The 24,502-nt window shown below is 36.2% G+C and overlaps 1 protein-coding gene across 1 annotated transcript in view; it reads right to left on the bottom strand.

Annotated features, from left to right (window-relative positions):
- The window catches only part of LOC129261285 (post-GPI attachment to proteins factor 2-like), a 34,413-nt gene extending 11,952 nt beyond the window's left edge, over window positions 1-22,461 (bottom strand). Inside the window, exons 1-5 of the mRNA XM_064099228.1 lie at window positions 22,327-22,461; window positions 19,278-19,492; window positions 13,964-14,213; window positions 3,981-4,093; window positions 1,292-1,400 (exon numbers count right to left, since the gene is read on the bottom strand). Of these exons, the coding sequence (XP_063955298.1) occupies window positions 1,292-1,400; window positions 3,981-4,093; window positions 13,964-14,213; window positions 19,278-19,442 (637 nt within the window). The 5' untranslated portion in view covers window positions 19,443-19,492; window positions 22,327-22,461. The remainder of the gene's footprint in view (window positions 1-1,291; window positions 1,401-3,980; window positions 4,094-13,963; window positions 14,214-19,277; window positions 19,493-22,326) is intronic.
- Window positions 22,462-24,502: the final 2,041 nt, after the last annotated feature.

The following is a 24,502-nucleotide window of genomic DNA, read 5'->3' as shown; positions in this document are numbered from 1 at the left end:
AAACATGAAACAATATTTTGATGAATTTAATGAAACTAAAAGCAGCAAAACACATTTCAACAATATATGACTACCTGAATACATAGACATATATGGTATATATAAAATGAACTCATATTAAAATGATTTATAAATGTGAATCCATGTAAATTTTAAAAGCAAAGTCTATGTTTCAAATGAATAGGATCCAAGTTGGACAAACGATAAGAAAGTGGGAATATTTTCTATTCATTTTAATGAAATAAGAGACAACTCCCCAATTTGGGCCAATCCTTTCTATCTTTCTTTCAAGATTTTTACTGAAGATTTCATTTCTGAACAGGACGATAAAAATATTGTATGTACATGTATGAAATATCTTAAATTACTACCTCTGCGACAAAAAGTGCATTATACAAAAGAGCAAATACTGATAAGTGATAAGAGATAAGTCCAGAGAAAATGGGAGAATTCTCCATATCATTCGGTGATGAAATGATTATTTAAATGATATCATGCATTTAGTGTATTCAGACACTGCAAGGCAAAATAACACACCAAAGCTCAGAAACATTTTGTGTACACTATACAAAGTCAATGAAGTTAACAGTGACAATAAGTGTTGGAAAGGGAACACCCCCCCCCCCCACTTTTTTTGTCTGGCTAAAAATACTGCACAGAATAACTTTTCTCCAGGTTGGTAGGACAGAAAAGGGACATCATAATGAAAATCATGATAAAGTCACAAGTTTATGCCCATATTTTGACAGTCTTCATGATTTAAAATCCATGTTTATTATGATGATATGGGGGATTGGTCTCTTTGGCCCGAATTCACAAAGGTGGTTTTGAAAACCCACAGTTGAGTCCATGGTTTATGCAGATTTCCTGTAAATTACGCTTAATTTAGCGCGTATCATGCGCGTGTATAAAACATGTCCAATGCTGATGCGCGCTTTTGTCACAGTGCGCCAGGAAATCTGCATAAACCATGGACTCAACCGTGGGTTTTCAAAACCACCTTTGTGAATTCGGGCCTTTGTGTTTGAGTAGTACTATAAAAGTGTTGTTGAGCTTTGTTTAATACACCATACATGAACCTGCATGAGGCCTTCTTAGGAATTATTTGCATTAACTCTCCCCATCTTTGGAAAATCAGGAGAGCATTTCATGAAACAAATAGTCAGTGATTTTCACTGATTACTGTTACAAGCTACTGAAATCCTTGCATCTGATTGGCTCAGAACAAATTAGTCAGTGAAAATAAGTGATTATTTGCTTCATGAAACATGGCCCTGTTGAGTAATCTTACCTCCGGGTTCACAGTACCAGTTATGTCTGAAGAAGAAGTATAGAGCAGAGATAAACGCCACCAAGTTTGTGAAGAAAAGGGCAAGCTTTTTAAAAAGAATGTGCCGCTCCTGAGAGAATGGTTGCAATGGAAGGTGGGATGGGATTGGAAAATGGGAGGGGTAAGGGGTAGTAGGGAAAGTGGACGGCGAGGAGAGAGGGAACAACAGAGAGAGAGAGAGAGGGGGTTGAGAGAAGGATGGGTGAAAGGAAGGAGGGAGGGTATGAGGAAATTAAAGAAGGTGGTTTGAGATGGGAAGGGAAGAGGAGTGGGAGAAGGGGAGGGGTGGAAGGAGAAACCATTATGGTAGGAGGGTGGAGAGAGTATCACAGGGAGAGGGGCTCAAGTATGCAGAAGGGTAGAAGATAGGGTGTGTTCAGAGGAGGGAGAAAAGTTAAAACGAGGCAGAATAAAGCGTGGATGGGGTTGAGAAGAAGTTGGGAGTAGGTGAGGTAACAGAAGAAATAAGAGAGAATAAGAAAAAAAAGGAAAGCAATGATCATACAAGGGAAAGGCATTGGAGGGTTAGGACAATGAAGGAAAATGAAAGAAGAAAAAATTGATCAGATAAGGGAAAGCAGGTGACAAGTCAGGAAAATTTAGTGCAAAATTGTGAAATTAATTTTAAATTTGCAGATTACACAAGTACAGGGTGAATAGCATTGAAAGTAAAATGTTTTTTCAATCCAATTTGTCAAGTACTGAACCAAAACCAACAAGAAAGCAGTGCTATGAAAGATAGTGATTAGCAGAAGAACAAGCAAATGTCTTTCAAAATTGATATCGAAAATTTGATGATAAAGCTGCAAGATTAATTAAACCAAATTTGAAATTTGATAAAAGGAAAGTTCTAATTTTCTAATATCACAAGATTTGGCCGGAATTAAATCTCGCTATTGACAATAACCAAAAGTTCCCAGATGAAGTGCAAGGCTTGAATTTTCCATTCACTACAATGTGCGATGCGATTTCTTGTTCAGATATGTGTGACCCATCAACAACCCATCTACTCTTACTGTAGCTAGTGCTAATCTAGTCACATCTGCTTTCACACCAGATTCACAATCTCTTTACATTCTGAGGAGGAATCATTGTAAAACTGGCCACTTGTGTTATTCCTCTTTCTGTATATATATACTATTCTTTAATACTTTCAAGCCAAGTTTATGATGGCATCAGCTACATCCGGAAACGTTTGGTTATTGTCGATAGTAAGAATTAGATTTAGTCCTCACTGTTAGATCTGATATAGCTACAGATTTTGCATAAATCTTTTAACTTTTTCTCCTAGAGAAATGGTGTTTGCATGCAAATTTAACTCAGTTATTGACCTCTTACCACTACCACTGTAAATGTCACCACCTGGGTCCCATTTCATAAAGACTTGTTACTAATAAATACACAATTTCTACAACAAATTTTCTATCAGCCAATCAGATTGAAGGATTTCAGTAGCCTTTATAACTGTTATTGTAAATTAATACATGTACAAGTTTATGAAACGGGCCACAGGAAAGGTCTTTATCTTACATAATATGCAGGTGAAACAAAACCATTAGGCCTGTCTACATCAGCTTGATTTTCAAATGATCCTCTTTTACTAATTCGACAAAACATCCCCATGAAAACAGGTCCCATGACATTAAACTTTGCATTTGATCATTGCACTGATTTTCACACTTGATTCTATTTATCATTATGTGCTATCAAGCATAAAGTTTTGTGATACAGAGCCGTGGTCCCGTCTTACAAAGAGTTGTGATTGATCTGATCAATCTCAACTATGGAAAGCCAGCATCGCCCACATCTGAAATGCATGTTTTTTAAAAATTATTTCTAGATTATGAAGTATATTCTTCTATTCATTGTTTTCTTGACAATTTGCTATGTTCGCTTTTGTTTAAAAAAAAAGGACATTTTGCAAATTTCCTGTAGAAAAAATTATGACACTGATGGATTTCCATACAGTTACAATTGATTGGATCAATTGTAGCTCTCTGTAAGATGGGTCCAGTTTGAGATTATTTGTAATATAATGAAGATACAATTAACAGGCTTCACTGCCTTCACTTAGACATTACAATCCTGAGTAGCATTCCTGAGTCAATGTTTAAAAAAAGATCAATTACATGCTATTTGGCAATTTTTTTCCTGCTTATTTGTTTTAAAGTGAAAGCGCATGGTGATTTGGGCTCTTGAAAATTCATTCATTCATAATATCATATCAACGCACCCTATCAAAAAATGGAGCCCAAATCAGGCAGGTTACATAGTTCACGGTCATATCCATGACCAAGAGACACTTCCTCTTCTTGCATGGATGGAGATTGGGCTTTAATCTAGAGACTAATCTCTTGTAGGGGTGATTGGGCTTGAACCTAAAGACTAATCTCTAGGAGGGGTGATTGGGCTTGAATCTCAAGACTTATCTCTAGGAGGGGTGATTGGGCTTGAATCTTGAGACTTATCTCTAGTAGGGGTGATTGGGCTTGAATCTTGAGACTAATCTATGGGAGGGGTGATTGGGCTCAAATCCCAAGATTCACTGAAGTCAGGCTGATGCACAGTTGCCTATTATCCCTTCATATGGAACTTTAATATCTCTAGTTGTAAATAAATACAAAGACATGAAATATGTAGGAGACCTTACTTCTTCAGTGGGTGATGGACCAAGGTTAGTTGCCAATCGAAAGAGGAGGCACATGAACATCATGTAAAACATGGAACTTGCTTGGAATGTTATAAAAAATATCTCATGAATATCTGTAGAAAAGAGAAAAGAAATGTGATTGACAAAGTGAATAAAAATCAAAGAAATTGGTATGGTTACAAAATCATAGAAATAAGATATTTTACAATATCAAAAATCAAACTGTCCCTACAGGAAATGGAAAAATGATTTCAAGATTCCAAAAAACATGCTCCTATCACATTAAATGTGTACATCTATTGCAAAAAATAATAAAAATCACCATAAAAAATAATATACAGTGTACTTTAATTTGATTTTTACTTCAATTTCAATTCCTCCATACAAAAAACACCTGGTGAAACGATATACAGTCAAATCTAATACATGTAGTAGACGGGTCAATATATGGTTTGACCCGAAACAAATTGCAACAAATGATTTTTCAACTGTTTCTGGCAGTATTTGACCTCAGGAATAACATACTAAAAATCTACCAAAATCCGCATACGGGAAAGTAGTTATTTTTAAGATGGCGTCTAAGATGGTCGCCATTCACTGAAAATGGATATAACTCAGTCATTATCCACCCTAGAATCCTACTTCAGTTCATATTCCATGGTCAAGTGGGTAAACGAATTCATTGATACAAGTTAGAGTGAATATTAGCACTCAAGCGTACATGTACCTGGCAAATCCAGAATGGTTGCCGTAGGCTGAAAATCCACAATTCATCAATTACTTATTTAAGTGGCTTAAATTTGGTTTCTATTCAATGACCACAGTCTTAATGGTGAAGATATTCATCGGGACAAGTTACAAGGACAGCCAGTGGTCTGGTGTGTCAAAAAATCCAAGATGGCTTCCAAAAATTGAGTTTAAATTGGCTGTTAATACTTAAAATGGACATACAGTAGCTCATATCATATCCACCTGGGAGATATGATTTTGGTGTCTAGACCATGGTTTTAATGGTCAAATAATACATTGAGACAAGTTACAAGGACAGTCAGTTGTCCGGTGTGTTCGAAAATCCAAGATGGCTTCCAAAAATGGAGTAAAAAATGCTGTTGCTACTTAAAAAACAAAAACAAACATAGTTTGTTCAATATTAGTCGATTTGACAGTCCCATAGGCTCAATACACCAACCTAGAAATGTTCTTTCCGATGAAGTTTTTTTCTTGATTCGTGTTCCTATGGGGTCCTAGAACAAATTCAGCTTGGTTGCCCAAAGTTGCAGTTTGGGCAATTTTGCTAATTTGCATAAATCCAAAATGGCCGCCCAGATGCCATCTTGAAAACCTAACTTTTGAACCCCTTTCCACAAAATGATGAGTAATGACTCGTTTTAGGGGTTTAGATGTGTGTAGAACCGATTTCTGGAATTATTTTTGCAATATAAGGTCATCTTCAGGTCAAATCCAAGATGGCGCCAGATGCCATCTTGAAAAATTGACTCTTGATCCCCTTGCCCCAGAATGACGAGTAATACCTCTGTTTAGGGGTTTTGGGGTGTGTAGAATCCATTTCTGCTTTCTATTTTGCAATATAATGTTATCTTCGGGTCAAATCCAAGATGGCCGCCATATGACGCCATCTTGAAATATCAACTTTTGAACCCTTTGCCCCAGAATCATGAATAATAACTCTATTCGTGAGTCATTTGGTATGTTGATTCAATTCATGCTGTAATTTTGCATAAAGGATAATCTTCAGATCAAATCCAATATGGCCGCCAACCGCCATCTTGAAAAATTACTTTCCGTGGCTTATAAGTGTAAGAGCTAATGTAAAGGGATTTCAGTATGAGAATACTCATTTCTTTTATTAATTCTCACGTTTTTGTCCCAGAATCATGAATAATCCCTCTTTTCGCGAGTTATTTGGTATGTTGATTCCATTTCTCTAAATAATTTTACAATATATCATGATCATCATCTCCAGGTCAAAATAATCGAACATGGCCGCTAAACGCCATATTAAGAAAAAATATATATTTCCCGAGACTATCGAACCTTGAAGAAGTACTCTCCCTAATAAGGTTACTATTATGTATGGGAGCTCATGTAAGGGGATTTCAGTGAGAATGATTCATTTCTTTTAATCACTCCATTTTTAGTTCGAGGTCAAGTCACGTCTAAGATGGTCAGATGGTTGATAGATTTCGTCATTAACCGCTTACTTTAGAATGAAACCATTCAATGCTTGGGCTATGATTTCAGGAGTTCTAATCCTTTTTTTATTTCTGTCCAACGATACTTTTCCAGTGAAAGGACTTTAAAGTATTATTTGAAAAAAAAGTGATCACTCTGTATTTTTTCAAAAAATTAGTTAACTTATTAACTTTCTTTATAATTATCATTGGACTTTTCCTCCTGACAAGAGCCATTGACTTGGTCAGCAGGAGTGCACTATTTAGCCTCCTGCAGAAGATAGGCTCCCCCAAGACTGTTCCATGGTCAGGATGGATCTCATTCGTGAAATGTTGTACGGAAACGATGTCGCCCCTGCCTCTCAAGAGGTGAGAGTACAAGACCTAGTCATACATAACAGCTGCCTGTCCTGTGCACGTAAGGAGTTTGGATCAGCCATCAGCCTGTGAGACAGAAATCCTGATCGACTCAAGACACTGACTGTCCTCCAGATATCTATATCAACAGCACGCACTCGTCTGTTTGTGGTGGACTCCTCACCTACCTTGGATCGACTACATACATGTAGCTCCCTTTCACTGGACAAGTATATAAGCACTGGAATAGTAAAATCTGTCAGTCATGGCCAAGCTCCTGTACGGAAGTTAGTCCTTGAAAACGTACGCCGACCAAGAAAAGCGGCTAAACACATTCCATGTCAGCTGCCTCGGACGTATCATGCACATTAAACAGGACAAAGTGAAAAATACAGACGCCCTTCAGTGTAAGTGCTGGCATCCCCAGCTTATTCTCGCTCCTTAGTCAAAGTCACCTCAAGTGGTTGGGACATGTTCGCCGCATGAAACCTTGGCGAATCCCTTCTTGGATTCGCCAAGGTAAGGTCGCCAAGGTAAGGTGAGCTGTGTGATTGGTCTCACCCCCATCGGTAGATCACACCTCCGTTATAGAGACACCTGCAAATGTGACATAAAACTTGCCGGCATAGACAAGAACACTTGTGAAGATGTAGATGATAGTCGCCATTCTATGGAGAGCTACTAAGTAAAGGGGTCAAGACGTCAGAAAATAATCGGAATGCTAAATTGGCAGACCAAAGACCTAGGAGGAAGGCTAGGGCAGCATCTCTATCTAAACCTGTCTCAGCGCCATCCTCCTTCATCTGTACAAATTTGCTATAGATACTGCCACTCTAGGGTGGAGCTCTACAGTCACTCTCGAAATTGTAAGACCTAGCGCTACACCATCGTGTTTTAAGGGGAACTGATGCCTACCAATCATTGGACACATTGATTTAGAAAAAAATATTGAGAAAACACTTTCAAATTCAAATAAGACTCTAAAGCCTCAGTAAAAAAGTATGGATGGACATTAAAAACAATAAATATGCACGCGAAATGGATCATAGCCCAAACCTAAAGAGGATTCATTCTAAGGTGAGCAGTTAATGTCGAAAACTGACATCTCAGATGTGACTTCCCCTTATACTAAAAATTGAGAATACAAGAAATGGGTATTCTTACTGAAATCCCTTTACATTAGCTCTTACATGCATAAGCCTCTGAAAGTAATTTCTTTCAAGATCGCTGTTGGCGGCCATCATGGATTTGATCTGAAGATTATCCTTTTAGGCAAAATTACAGCATAAATTGAATCAACATACCAAATGACTCATGAATAGAGTTATTATTCAGGATTCTGGGGCAAAGGGTTAAAAAATTGATTTTTCAAGATGGCGTCATATGGCGGCCATCTTGGATTTGACCTGAAGATGACATTATATAGCAAAATAGACAGCATAAATGGATTCTACACACCCAAAAACCCCTAAACAAAGGTATTACTCATCATTCTGGGGCAAGGGGTTCAACTTTAATTTTTCAAGATGGCATCTGGTGGCCATCTTGGATTTGACCTGAAGATGACCTTATATTGCAAAAACGATTCCAGAAATCGGTTCTACACATCTCTAAACCCCTAAAACGAGTCATTACTCATCATTTTGTGGAAAGGGGTTCAAAAGTTAAGTTTTCAAGATGGCATCTGGCGGCCATTTTGGTTTTATGCAAATTAGCGAAATTGCCCAAACGGCAACTTTGGGCAACCAAGCTGAATTTGTTCTAGGACCCCATAGGAACACAAATCAAGAAAAAACTTCATCGGAAAGAACATTTCTAGGTTCGGAAAATGTCAAATCGACTATATCCGGGAATATGATTTGTGTGCCTATACCATGGTTAAATGGGTCAATAATACATTGGGATAAGTTACAAGGACGGTGGATGGTCAAGTCCACGGTGGCTTAAAAAAATAATATAAATTAGCCGCTGATATTTACAAATGGACATAGTTCATTTTATTATCCGTCAAGGGCATTATGATCTTGATGTCTATACCACGGTTTTAAAAGTCAGAAAATTAGTACCAAGGACAGTCAGTGGTCCAGTATATCGAAAATCCAAGATGGCTTCCAAAAATCGGAATCTAAAATGACTGCTGTTACTTAAAAATTGACATAGTTCATTTAAAATCCACCAAGGAGATGTGATTTCTGTGTCCCCACTATGGTTTCATGGTTAAAATGATACATTTGGATTGGTTACATTGATATGCAGTTGTCCAGTGTGCCTAAATATCCAAGAGGGTTTTTTAAAAAGGCATCTAAAACGACTCATATAACTCAATAATGGTCAGAGTTCTACAATATCTATCTGTAAGAAATAATGTTAGTGTCTACATTGCGGTAAGAAGGGTCAAATAATTCATTCGGACAAATAACAAGGATGGTTTATATTACATTATGTTAAAAAAATCCATGGTGGATTCTAAAATTTCATCAAAATGAGGCTGTTACCAACTCATGAAACTAGTGCTGCAAGTCAGGCGGCATGTTCGGGTTCTCTTCGGTTCGGCAAATTTTTCTGAACTTTGGTTCGGTTCGGGGTTCGGGAATAAATGCGCAAGTAAATTATCAACATTTAAATCTATGGATTGCCAACTCTTGGACAATTTATCATAATAAAATTCTGTTGTATATTTATAATAAATTTTGTTTCTAAAAAGAATGGTTATAAAAATTGCTGCATAACTTTCTTTTATTTATTTCAATCTTGAAACCAAAAATAAGAGTCATTTCTACTTTCATTTTTAAATTGAATAAAAAAAACAAAGAAAATAATATTGAAAACGAGAGAATAAGGACAGAAACAGAATTACAAAGAACAGAATATTTTTTTGTTCATTGATTATTCCATGTAGATATGATCATGATCGATTACAATGCCATTGCAAACGCAGCTTCTCTGATTGGAAAGTGTTGATCGGGAATGTCGGAACAGTAGACAAACAACCTCCACTCAACTGTTATCATACTGGTAAAAATTCACATTCCAAAGAATATGAAATCTTTTAGAAAGTCCCTATTTTCTGAAAAGTGGTTAAATCTGGTCAATCAATTACTTTAAAAAGATAAAATATCAGTCCATTCTTGGTCCCGAAAGATCGACACTAGAGTGACTTCAAACATATTTCCAACACGAAAATGAGTACATGGGACTGTACTGTGTATTTTAGTTTTTTAATTTGTATTTTTAATTTATGAAATCACTCGGCATTGATCGTCAGAACCAAGACGGAACTGAAAATTTATCATTTCATTTTCAGTAAATGACCAGATTAAACCAATTTTTAGAAAATATTGACAATGGAAAAACATTTCAAATTCGGAATATGAATTTTACCAGCATAATAGCAACTGAGAGCAGGTTGTTTGGACTTCCTGTTTCAACTTTCCTTATCAACCATTTCCGGTTCACGATCAGGGAACATGCGTTGACTTGCTTTGAATTTTTATATTTTCTGTTTTTTCTAACCTCATTCCTTCATCTCTTATTTATTTATCTTTAATATTGATATGTATATTTCAGAAGGTGAAATATACATACTTTACCATTACTTTGTCAGTCACAAGGAATGAATTTATGTCAGTTTTTTTTCTATTATTAAATACAAAACAATTACATGTACGCCCGATCAACTACACTTTTTCACAGAGTTTAGCTTAAAATGTCCCCACATTTTATGAGAAAAATAAATAAATTCATGGTAATAAAAAAATTGAGACTGATAAAAATTCAATCAAAGACGAGACCAAAGCTGTCATACTTTGTCATTTACGAGGAATGAATTTATGTCTTGTCCTTTTTCTTAAGTAAATAGAAAACAATTAGGTCCGATTACGATCACGATCGATTACGACATTACGTAATTCAACCACACTTTTATACCGAGTTTAGCTTCAAATGTCCTCTCATTTAATGAAGGAAAAAATATATTCATGTTAATAAAACATTCTTAAATTGATAACAATTCAATCAAAGACAAGATGGGAGCTTAAATAGTGGATTTAAAAAATATTTTGTGTGGAATTCTTATTGTGCACAATCACTAACCTATTTTTTTTTTTCATTTTATATTTAAATATATGTAGTCCCCGCTATTATTCACATTACATAATAAAACAAATGTGCCTAATTTTTTTTTTACCGAACCACCGAACCAGGCCTTTGTGTTCGGTTCGGTTCGGAAGTGCCAAGTTCGGCGGACTTCCGTTCGGTTCGGCAGTTCGGCTACAGCACTACATGAAACAATATGATAACTTATCCCCATGCATTTAAGTGTAGGCACCAAGATTATTTCTCACAGGTGGATATTGTTTGAACTATGTCCATATTTAAGTAAAAGCAGTCACTGTGGAACCCATTTTTTGAAGCCAACTAGATTTTACGGCAAAATGGATAACTGCATATTATGGTAACCAGTCCCAAAATATTTTTTGACCCTTGAAACCCTAGTGTAGACACCAAAATAATATCCCCAAGTAACAACAGTCATTTAAAACCCCAATTTTTAAAGCCATCTTCAATTTTTGGACATACCTGACACCTGACTGTCCTTTCAACTTAACCCAATATATTACTTGACCCTTTAAACTCTAGTGTATACACCAAAATCATACCTCCAAGACTGTGTACTTATAATACACGATGTATACTTTTAAGTAACAACAGTCAATTTACACCCCATTATTTTGAAGTCACCATGGATTTTTTAACATATAGACAACTGCCTGGTCTCGTAACTTACCCTAGTGTATTACTTGCCCCTTTAAACCATGGTTTAGACACCAAACTCATATACCCCAGACAGATATTGAACAAGCTATGTCCTTTTATAAGTAACATCAGACATTTTTTACTCCTTTTTTGGGGAGCCATCTTGGAATTTTTGACATACATGTATTAGACCACTGACTGTCATTGTAACTTGTCCTAATATATCATTTGACCCTTGAAACCATATTTTTGACACCAAAATTATATCTCACAGGCGGATATAAAATGAGCTAAGCCACTTTTAAGTATCAGCGGCCATTTTAGAATCATTTTTTTAAGCCATATTGGATTTTTGGTCATACTAGACCACTGGATGTCCTTAAAACTTGTCCTAATGTATTATTTTGACCCTTGAAACCAGTGGTTTAGACACCGAAATTGCATCTCCCAGGCCGATATGAAATAAACTATGGCCGCTTTGAGTAACAGCAGTCAATTTCAATGAATTTTTGGAAGCCAACATAGATTTTTGAAATACCAGGCCACTGACTGTCCTTGTAACTTGCCCTGATGTATTAATTGACCCTTGAAACCAGTGGTTTAGACATCAAAATCACATCTCCCAGGCCAAAATGAAATGAGCTATGTCCGCTTTAAGTATTAGCAGCCATTTCAGAAATAATTTTGGGAATCCATCGCGGATTTTTGCACATACCAGACCACTAACTTTCCTTGTAACATGCCCCAATGTATTATTTGACCCATTTAACCATGGTATAGACACAAACATCATATTTCTGGATATTGAGCAAACCTTGTCGGGTTTTTTTAGTAGCAACAACAATTTTAGACTCCATTTTTGGAAGCCATCTTCGATTTTTTAACATACTGGACCACTGACTGTCCTTGTCCCAATGTCTTATTTGACCATTGAAAACATGGTCTAGACACCAAAATCATTATATCCCAGGTGGATATGAAATTAGCTATGTCCATTTTAATTATCAACAGCAGGGTTGTTGATTTTTTTTTATTTTTAAAAAAAAATCAAAAAAATCGGATTTTTATGATTTAAATCGGATTTTTATGATTTAAATCAGATTTTTTTGATTTTTTTCCAACGAAAAATAATGGTCACACTTAACAAGTTTTGAACTATATTTAAACTGTTTTACACCAATAATAGTGGTCAAGTAGTCTTTTGAACATTGTGTATTGTACTATTTGACGCAATAATCCACTTATATACAGGTAATTTTTTTTAATTATTTTTTTATTTATTTGCATTATAGAGAGGGACATTGTATGGAAGCCCAAGTAATGTTATGTATTATGTATACATTTAAACTCTTGAAATTTTTATATCAGTCAGTTCAAAACATCCGAAGTGTTACTCCAATGCATGAAGTACTCAAAGAACTTGAGAATTTCCAACAAAATTGACATTATTAAAGGCATGCAAATATACATGTAATTCTTATCAAATGTACACATATGCCTTCAACTTAAGTAATTGAAAGAATGGGTATTAATAGTAACAAGAAGGAGGTACATACAAGTAGTTCAGCTGTTTTGTAAAAGTATCCAAGTTGTGGACTTTGAGCACCTTTGTAGATTTTATATATTATTTTACTGAAGATTTAACAGTTTGGTGTACATACAGAGAGTTATTTATCATTACTTCGTTAGAAACTTGTTGTTTTCATCAGTTTTGCTTGTTTTACAATTTGAAAATAAAACAGTGGTGTTAAATCAGACTCCATGAGGGTGTATCATTCTTTTAAAGTATCTCTAAAGCATGTGGAACAGAAATGAAAATGATTACATTGAAAGTATCTGTTAAGAAGAAGAGAAAATAGAGAAAACTAATTTTTTTCATAAAAGTTGATTTAAATCAGTGATTTTTTTGAAAAAAATCAAGTGATTTAAATCATGATTTAAATCGACATGATTTAAATCAAACAACCCTGATCAACAGCCATTTTAAACTCCATATTTGGAAGCCATCTTGGACTTTTGGACACCATCTTGGAGTTTTTGACACACCAGACCTCTGGCTGTCCTTGTTACTTGTTCCAATGTACTACAGTACTTCATCCTTAAAACCATTGAATAAAAACCAAATTAAAGCCACTTAGATGAATGGTGGATTTTCAGCCTACGGCAGCCATTTTAGATTTGCCTGGACGGCTTAAAATTCACTCTAGCCTGTATCAACAATTTTTTTACCTCCTAGACCGTGGAGTATGAATCGAAATAGGATTCTAGGGTGGATAATGAGTCAGTTGTATCCATTTTCAGTGAATGGCGGCCATCTTGGACGCCATCTTAAAAATAACCATTTACCCGGATGCGGATTTTGGTAGATTTTTAGTATGTTATTCCTGAGGTCAAATAGTACAAGCCGTTTAAAAATCATTTGTTGCAATTTGTTCCGGGTAAGGGTATTTTTAGTCGTATATTGACCCGTCTATAGCAGCCATCTGTCTACAGTGAAAGCCTGTCTTAAGTGGCCACCAAATTTGACTCCCATTTGAAATGAATATGTGTTATAGAGCCTCTTTATAGATAAAGGCTTTGTGTCCCCAGTGGTCACTTTTCTCTAGGGTGGCCTTAATAGACAATTTTCAATATACATGTATTTATGTATATACACCTCGATCTGAGAAGTCTACCTACCGTATAACTCTCGTGATGATACACACGTGAGCCCTATGAGGGCTAGATTCTCGGTCATCTCTAAGGCCGCACAGAGCTGGCATAGAAACTTATATAATCCAGTGGAATCAGGAAGGCTTGAGAAGAGAGAGTAGTGACCAAAGACAGCGGTCACTCTTTGCGTTGAACTCAGTGTCACTGCCAGCCGCCATATATATGATGAGGGCGCTGTTGCGATGGCTGCGCTGAAGGAAGGAAGGAAGTTTGCAACCTGTGAGAGATAACAGAGAACGTTATTAAAAAAAACAAATCGTTAAGACTTTGACCAAGTCTATGACTATGGGAGCATTTGAGCTATTATCAGAGGCAGATTATGAAAACAGTTCACAATAATATGCTTAACTGCTACAGGCTTGGGTGTTGATATTACATGTATAGTGGACAAGGATTTGTGCAAAATTGACTGGTAGCATGCACACAGATGGTCTAATAAACAAGTGGAACGCCTCTGGCAGTGTCACCTGCATTTATACACAATTCGATATAGCAGCAGTGCTAACTTTGTAAACAGCTATTGAATAATTATTCACAAAATAAAACACCGATATGATAATGAAATACTATGTCCATTGACCCAAAATGACCTTTGACCATGATCATGTGACCTATGTGTGCAAAACAATAATTCACACTTGATTACCCTTATGTCCAAGTTTCATGAACGAGATCCATAACCTTTTAAAGTTATGATGACAATTCCACAAATACCCCAAACATTATCAAAGTTTGTTGACCCTAAATGACCTTTGACCTTGGTCATGTGACCTGAAACTCAGGCAGGATCTTAAGTGATACACTACAGTATTACCCTTATGTCTACGTTTCATAAACTAGGTCTATAAACTTGTTAAGTTATGATGACATTTCAAAAACTTTGGTTAAGATTTCGATATTGATTCCCCCAACATGGTCTAAGTTCATTGACCCTAAATGACCTTTGACCTCAGTCATGTGACCTGAAAGTCATGCAGGATCTTCAGTGATACACTATTACCCTGAGGTCATTTTATCTTTAAAATATTTTATTTTATCTCTTAAAATGAAATTGGTATTCTGAGATGACATTTTATCTCTCAGATTAAATTTACAATTTTATCTTGCGTATAAATTTTATCTTGCGTATCTATGATGATACGCAACAGAGCAGTGGCTGCATAGACATACCCATCGCGTATCTGGCCATTGCAACGCGGGTGATGTGCTTGCGCCCAAGTTACTTTGAAGAAAAAATAAAATAAACTTAAAAGAGGGTAGGGGCTATTTTATCTCCGCGACGTTGATTTCGTCAATATTTTTAAGTGAATTAACTCCAAATGTTGGCATGAAAATTAAGAAAAATTATATATTCATTGAGAACAACACCTTAAAGTTATTCCTGTACAATCAGGAAGCATTTCATAAGACTTTTCTTGACTAATATTGTCTTTGAAATGATGCTTGAAAAGATGCGATATAGACTTCGAAAAAAAGATGAGAGTATTGCCATTTTTGTTAAAAAGAAATCTCTGTAAAGACGCGCAAGCGTATAGTGCAAGCGTATTGAAGTCAATAAATTGACGCAATCTCACCTCTTCGCCACACCTCCTAGCGGAATGGATTTCCATTGGTTGAGTGATATGAGAGAGCTATAAAAGCGTGGATATTGATTACAAAATAGGTGTGTCTTACAGAGATAAAATGAAGATAAAATTGTTCTCAGAATACCAATTCGGAGAGATTTTAAGGGTATTTTATCTCACTGATTTTAACGGAGATAAAATATTTTATTTTATCTGAGATAAAATGGATCTCAGAATACCACCCCAGGTTTGATCATGATGTTTTCGCCTGTGATTTAGCTTGCTATTATAACACTTTTTAAAATCCCACAGAAAGAGACACCAGTAATTCATTCATCTGATAAAAAAACATTGATGAAGTATGTATACACCCCTCCCTTCTACACCAAAATTAAAGATTACCAATTAACAATGAAGCCATAGGGTACCATTAAATATATGTAATGTCAGTTACCAAGTGGAAAATGCAATGTCAGTTACCGAGATGTAATGTCAGTTACCATGATAAAACGTTGGATACCAATATTGAAATGCAAATATGTGGTCAATTTTATGGTGAAGAAATATTGTATACTTGTAATTTAAGTCAAGTCACACCAGAAGGAGCTTGCTATTGACTTTTAAAAGGTATAGTTCACAAGGAATACTATACGAAATTATGAAGGAAGTTGCATTCCCATCGTGCAAAAAAAATTACTATGAAATTGTTTTGTACATGCACTTACCAAGTACCTAATTGTTTGTATCAGACAATTTTTTGTTTGGTTTTCGGGGGGGGGGGGGGGGGTAGGGGGTACTTTTCCCAACCTATTGCCTAATTCTGCAACATTTTTAAAGCTTAACAATGTTATGTGATGAAGGGGATTTCCAGGGTCCCTTTTTTAGTTTCTAGGATTCTTTTGAGCATTGCCTCGCTAAAAGTAAATTCCTGGTTTTTATACCTGTTAGTAGCGTGGATGTGTGATACAATTTTGTTTTTGGTTTACAAGTAAAGATGAAAAGTGAAATTTGACAGTTCTGATCAATGTTGCATGGATCTACTAAAACTGTGGTGTTTTTTTCTAATTTACAAATAGTTCAGTTTCAGTTTAGAAGCTGGAGTTTATTTTTTGTTGACAGCTTATAAAAGAAATTAGCAAAGAAAATGATTAAACAAATTATGAAGAGAATTGAAATCCGACAGATATGAACAAGCATTGCTTGCACTGACCAGAATAGAAATCAATAAAACTACATGGCTGCATGAGATTCGGGGGAGGGGTACATGTAGCCTAGGGGAGGAGACCCTTATTCATTTTTAGTCCAAAGTTGGGGGTGCGGTTTATAGTCCGTTACTTACGGTAATCAGTATTCATAACAAATCAGTGTTTAAAAACTAAAGAAAAGGTAAATAATCACTTTTTAGAGTACTCTTGAAATTTGTTTTTCTCCATTCACTTTGTACACAAATCTCCCCATTGACATTGTATGTAAATGTCCCATGTTTACGTAACATGTTGTCCCATACGTAACAATTTTTTAATTAACTTTTAATTAAAAAGTAAACTACCGTATATTTTTGAAACTTTTTGTGGTATAATATTTTCATACAAATTAGAACTTCCCAGATATGCAACAATACACATATTTTATTATGAGAAACCTATAACTTAAAAAAAAACATCCTCAAAATGTTACGTATGGGGCATTCCATCCTTGGACAAGACCTAATTTGCATATAGATGACACCACTTTATTCCCCAAAAAGTAATAAGATGTTAGGGGGTCCATGTCCCAGTCTATGACTAGATCTCACAAGTTTTGTTTTGATTTTGGCATAGGTAATGCCCATTTTACCAATTATGCAAATTAGGTGCCCCAAATTAGCATAAATATGCATATTATCAAATTTTCTTTAATTAAATTTTAAGATTCAACATTTGGGCTTTCTTACCCCACCAAAGATAACTTCTTAAATTAAAGATGAAATTTCGCCTTCAAGGGTGACCTTTTCTTGGACTTGCCCTTAAGTCATATTCTTAAAGAACATATTACTCATACATTTAGGATTTTCAAATTTTGGAATTTCAAATAAAATCTAATCTAATCGTCACCTCGAATTCATTCAATTTTCCTGTGATTGACTTAGGGTATATTTATGCTTCCATTGCGAGAACAGAATCAGCGTTTTCAAACGTCAATTCAAAACGCTGATCGTAAACATGGTTCTGGGAGTGCTGTTTATTCTTAACTTTTCAGAGGCGAAATTACGATCTCCAGCTGGAAAGCAAGGTCAAATTGGGCGTGCCTTTATTTCGATTTTTTGTTTCTGAGTGTTGTTATTACGTGGAGGTAACATGCGACCATGGAGCAATGCGACTGTATTTGCCCGCGGAATTTCATCTCACCGGAAGCATGAACCAAATGACGTCATTTAAACACGTTTACGATCATGGTTCTGTTTATACTTCCCCAGAAAGCCTGATTCTGGTCAAACAACATTTACAAACGCACCTTTTTGTGAGTTTCCGATCGGCGTTTTGAAACGTCGTTTAAATGAAAGCATGGATGCAACTGCGTTTTGAACTAATCACGTATGGAAACGCTGATTCTGGCCTGAAGAGTGGAAGCATAAATACAGCCTTATTAATCTATGAACCAATTTAAATGGACCATCATCACTCTTCCATTTCTTTCTTTTTTAACAGTATTATGTATCCGGTTCTAGGAAAATTACCCTCGGACAATCACTCCTACCCAGACAACTACACCCTGGACAATTACCCCCTGAGGCAACTACCCCCCCCCCCCCCCGAGGACAATTACCCCCCCTCCCGAACAATTAAAATTATCCCCAGAATATTACTCCCCCTCTATTCCGGCATCGATGTTAGAATCAAGCAGGACCCACTGTAAGTCTTGGCCGTCTGGGGGTGATTGTCCAGGGGGTAATTGTCCTCGAGGGTAATTTTCCGGGGCAATTGTCCGGGGGTATTGTCCTCGGCGGGTAATTGTCCAGGGGTAATTGTCTGGGGGTGATTGTCCAGGGGGTAGATGTCCTGATACGCATGTATCCATGTACTAAGTTGTACAATTTTTTCTAATAGCCAACCATCCTTTAATTCATTCATTCATCCAGCAGTAACTATTCAAACATAATATGAATAACTATTCAATCCATAATATGAATCCATTTATGAAGAGCTTTAAATCAAAACACCTTGGCCCATTTTCTGAAGTCTGGTTCAACTTAGGTCATTATCTATACGAGGGTAACATATAATTTAAATGTCAAAATTGCATTTAAATTTATGTTTCCCATATTTACTTGCTCAGGTTTTGATGATTAAGAGAACTATTCCCAGTCATATGAATGATATAATAAATTGAACTTGTACTGCTATTCATAATTAAACCACAACTTTAATCCAGAGTTTAAATTAAACACGAGTTAAGAATACGGGCCCTACTATCTATACCGGTGTGTTGGCTCAGTTGGTAGAGGTCAACCGGGAGGTCAGGAGTTCAAGCCCCGGCCTCGTCAGACCACAAGACGTTAAAAGATGGGACTTGCTGCTACCCTGTTTGGCGTTCAATAATTTAAGGGATAGAGCTACGTCGATCTCGGGCTGCAAAGTGGCTGCAGAGCCCACAATCAGTTGGGCAAGAAGGAATTTCCTGAGTATTTCTATTTCAGATTTCATTTTGAACAATAAAATATGGATTTTTTTACTCACATGACAATGTGTTTCGGTTGTATCTTCAAAGTTGATGAGTACAGCACATAATATACTCAACATGAATCCAAGGATGATGATCCAAGATGTGATAGTGACAGCTGCTGGTAAAGAGATCCTGATTCCGTTGCTGGTGAATCGACAAGGGCCGCAAACACCCCCCATCGTCTCCTTAGTTTCACTCAAATAAAAGCCTAGTCCAAGAGACCATGAATCTATATGAAGAACAATAGAAAAGATGAGAGTGATTAGAATAGAATAGCATAGAATAGAATAACTTTATTGTCCACAAAGGAAATTATTTTTTTCACAGGACAAACTTTACTATACAATACATGTATATATATTATAGGCTACACACAAATAAAGGGGGAAAAATATGATTAAAATCAAAATAAGGCAAATCATTCAAACTAAAGAGGGTGGCGGTGGGTTGTCACTTCTATTTGTTAGAGATTTTTCAATAACGAAGTTTTCTACATAACCATGTGGGTGTTTCATAAAGTTGTTCGTAAATTACAAGTACAAACGATTTTTTACAAACAACTGGTGATCCTTTCTTATGGTGATACACACCAGGGCCCCGTCTTACGAAGAGTTACGATTGATCCGATCAATCGTAACTATGGACGGCCAGCAACGTCAACATCTATTATGCATGTTTGTTCAAAGTATTCATTGTTTGCAAATTGTGCAAATTTTTCGTACAAAAAATTATGACATTGATGGATTTCCATAGAGTTATGATTGATCGGATCAAACATAACTCTTTGTAAGACGGGCCCCAATTTCCAATGGTATTGATTTAGTTCCCAAGAAGGGTCACCAGTCGTCTGTAAAGTAGTTTGTAAATTTATCTAAAACACCCACAAGTCATTACCGACAGTCATCTCGTCCCACAATTAACCTCATGATAGGGGAGCAGCAATGGACCCAACTGCACCAAAGCAAGAACATGTATCATTTTAAAGGAAATATTCTCTTTTGGGACTCTTTCAGTCTGGCCTCTCACATACCTGCCAACATTTAGAAATTGAAAATCCTTCTCTGATCGCACAATTCCCAACTTTTTTCCGGGATGGTCAACACCATGATGAAAAAAGGACCAAAATTTTATAAACAGCAGCAAGCGAGCAAACATTTTGTTCTTAACAAGACAAAAGCCTAGTTTTGTATAGATAGAAAAGCAGTATAAAAGCACAGTTTGTGCAATTATAAAAAAGGACAAGTTCTGTCTTGTTCGTTCTCCTTCTTTCAAAATTGAAAATAAATAAAATGGCGGATCGTGGCGATCGATACAGAGGACGAACGCGACATGGAGGTCTAACTTTTCCTTTTTTTGAGGGTCCAATTTGTGCCTCGATGTCAGGATTCTGTGTCACGATATACCTTCATCCATACAATCGAGGTAAGTGCATAATTTATTTTTTCCCCTTTTATTTGGAGTGCCATTGTGACCCCATTCTACCCATGTCTGCCTAGTATTACACGGACGATTCCTGGGCTCCGGCCGCTCACACTAGTAGTACGAGGTTAGTATGCTATACTGACCTTGTACACCGAACCGCGTTTGGCCCTGGATTTCTAAGTCGGCAAACATCACCTAATTGCAGAAGTAATATTTGTCAAAACTCCTTCTCGCTACTCACAGGGGCTCTTTCTGGTGAGTAGCCATACAATAGAAATTTTGATATTAAATCTATAAAATTGTACAAAAAGAGCAATTTCGCTCACCTCGGCCTGGAAAGTGACTTCGCATGTCTCTTCTTCGGAAATAAAAGGAAGCCAGATGGTGGCGCTAATAAATATCACAACCTTGATTCAGCTAATTTTATAACTGTGTCAAAATTCTTTGAATGTGCAATTCTTATGATTACTTGGTTAATTATGGGCACCTATAAATGAAATACCTTCAGAAACATATTTCAAGATTATTGACAACACTTTTTTTGCAAATAATTTAAAACGAGGACTAATAAAAAAAATTGAAATATCTACGTACCTTGAACGAAACCAGCAGTACAAGCTTTGTTCGTTTGTCAATAAATACGGTCTACCAAAGTCTATATAAAAAAAGATTTGACACTTCACCGCATAATGATTTGCGTGTAGATATAAAAATAATGTGCCTAGTCTAAGATGGCGCGCGATTTTAGACCAAAAGCTTCGGTCTCTGTTATGTTGGTTGTTCAGCTGAACTCCGTTGGCTTCACTCACCAAATACAGAGACCGAAGTTCTAGCGCGATCTGTACAGGGGACTCAATTTCAATGGCCATATGTTTATGTGTATTAAGTTCGGATAAAACAGGGCAGTGAAGTTGCGCGACAGCAGAGGTAAGTCACTGTTTTTGTTCCTTTTAACTTGATTTTCCCTGTTTTTGGGCAATTAATGCCAAGAGGGAATATTAATTTGCATTTCGGTCGCGTTAATTTTCAAAAGTTTGATTCATTTAAACTAAAGACAAAAATTGAAGAGCCCCGACGGGGGGATTTTGCATTGTAAGTCCCCTAATGGTGGCTGCACGATAGCGAGCCGTCTGTGTACAAGGAGAATTTTTTTTTTTTAATGTTAAAAACTCCTCGAAACAGACGGCTGCCAGCTGTCTAGCGCGATTTATATTTTTAATCGTATCAAAGACACGATAAGTTATCGTGTCTTTGTTTGATATGAATCTTTAGGCCAAAAATTGGTCATGTTGGTGTTGATGTTCTGCAGGCGGCGCGCGACGTCAAGAGCAAGAAAAGATGAGGAACAGAGCCAGAGGGGGACAGAGAGAGTGCTCAAATAAGTCACCAAATATCATATGGACTTCATATCGATCGGTAAGTGGGCCGAGTGGGCTCCGGCCCGCTTCGCGGACCGGAGCTCCCTGGGCCTGGGCCTGGGTTAGCACGGCGCGGTAGCTTCGGGGGCTTGATTGCAACCATGGGTGGGTCCGAGCTCGGACCCTCGCGCGCATGCGATGTCTTGGGATTTTTTTTTTAATTAGTAGATTAATAGATTGGACATTTTAAATCAGATAAGCTTTTGGCAGATATGAAACTTACCAAACGATATGAAGCCAATTTCATCTCCTCTTTGTCTTTCTGGTAATTTATGTAGGCCCCTAGATGATTTTTCTTGAAAAAGTTGGTGTCGAACCAAGAAGGCTGGGGTTACCGATTTATATAGCTAGAGTAGAGAGAGGGCGGGCGATTATTTAAAGCAAATTTAAAGGGATGGTCGATCCGGGCTGAAAATATTTACCGGTATCTAAGAGTAAAATTCACAGAGCAAAATGCTGAAAATTTCATAAAAATTGGATAACAAATAATGAAGTTATAAAGTTTATCAATATTTTGTGAAAACAGTTATATATGCACATCATCATGAATATTCATTAGGTGGGCTGATGATGTCATATCCCCACTTTCCTTTTTCTTATGTTATTATATGAAATCATCATTGTTTCAGTTTATCATACATTTGTAAATGACATGTCTCCATTATGATGAAATAAGTTGCCGCAATAAATAAAAATGCAATTAAGGACGTTCCACAGTTATATTTGTGCGCATTATGATCTGCGCATAGTTTACACTCTGCGCGCTGACGTCACAACGGATGAACAGGTGATTAATTAGCTGCGGGTATGAGCTGATTTTTCTATCTTCTGCACTTTAACTGCAGATCCGATGCGTTATTTCATGAAGCTAAAAAATTGAATTATTCCATGGACCATTCAAAAAAATATTCTCTACAATTTCAAAATACTTTACTCTGCAGTGCTGCCAAAAATCACGAATATTACCCCGAGTTTGAATAAATGGTAGAGTGGTTTTGATTTTTTCTTCACATAGATACTAAGCATTCGGCCCATTTTTGGTGTTTTAAAAAGCACATTTGCTCGAATAAAAATGCTGATAGTTTAAAAACAAGCACATGGACCCCTATTTTTTAATGTTTGTACCTCTTAGGTATACCTTCCTCTACAACTCTGCAATTTTTTGTGAAAATGACATGGATTTTGAATAAAGTGCAACATTTATTGTACGTTTGTAGTTTGTTACTGAAATTTTACATTTTTTAGATTGGGATTTTGTTATCTTTTACGCCATTTTTAAGAACTGACAGTGCTGTTAAACTTAAAATTGCAAACAAATAGCACTATTAACAGATTCTCCATTCTAACGATACAAGTATTAACTCTCTTGCGAGTAATTTGATGACTTTTTTATGTATTTTGACTGAGTAATGGAGGTTTAAACTCATTGTAGTAATCTTGGGCGGTCTAAAAATGCCAAATTCTTTTGAATGCGCAATTCTTAAGAACATCAATTTGGGTGAACTTTGAAGCTCTATAGCAAAAAATCAAGCACATGGACCTATGTTAATTTTTGCATATTTCGAATATTAAGGTTTAAAGTATCTATGTGCAAAGTTTGGTGAAAATGACATGGATTTCACTTTAACTGTGGAACGTCCTTAATCAGTTGTCAGTCCTATTGTTTTAGTTATTGGTAGAAAATTTTGAATATAAAACTAATTTCATGTAATAAAATACAAAAGAACAAGTGGATTTGACACTAAATAAATATTCATGAAAACATGCCCAGAACAAAATTTCACCGGAATAATGCAAATCTTTAAAATTAAATAACTTCGTTATTTGTAATCCGATTTTGATCAAATTTTCAGCATTTTGCTCTGTGAATTTTACTCTATTTATTGAGATTTAAATATCTCCAGCCTATGGACCATCCCTTTAATACACTTGCTTGTTTACATATTGGAAGCTTGTACTGCTGGTTGCGTTCTAGGCACTCATTTTTTTTTCATAATTTTCATTGTTGCATGAAACATTAAAAGTTATTTTAAAATGTAAAAAAGGAGCATTTTTTTCCTGTTTTTTCGCTGTTCAGCGGTATTTTATCAAGGCCCTGTATATAGGGTCTTGTATTTTATGATGTAGCGCCATCAGCGATGATGAAATGTAAAGGCATGTGTTGCATTAATTTGTTGGTTTGTATGTTGTATTTCCTTCTTCTTCTTCATCTGCTTCTTTCTCCGCTGTGGTCGGAGTTAAACATCATTGTATTTTTTGCAGAGACCAATGTGATATTCTTTTTTCTTCAAGTTTCGAACTTTCTTGGGTTATCATGTACAAGCCGGTCTTTAATTGTACTCATATTTTGGTTACTTGCCATACCAATCAATGAACCAATCACTTTTTTGGAGGTGTTA

The sequence above is a fragment of the Lytechinus pictus genome, chromosome 5 (assembly GCF_037042905.1).
Source record: "Lytechinus pictus isolate F3 Inbred chromosome 5, Lp3.0, whole genome shotgun sequence".
Lineage (NCBI taxonomy): Eukaryota > Metazoa > Echinodermata > Echinoidea > Temnopleuroida > Toxopneustidae > Lytechinus > Lytechinus pictus.
The sequence above is the reverse complement of the archived record's forward strand: the minus strand, read 5'-3'. Positions and strand labels throughout refer to the sequence as shown.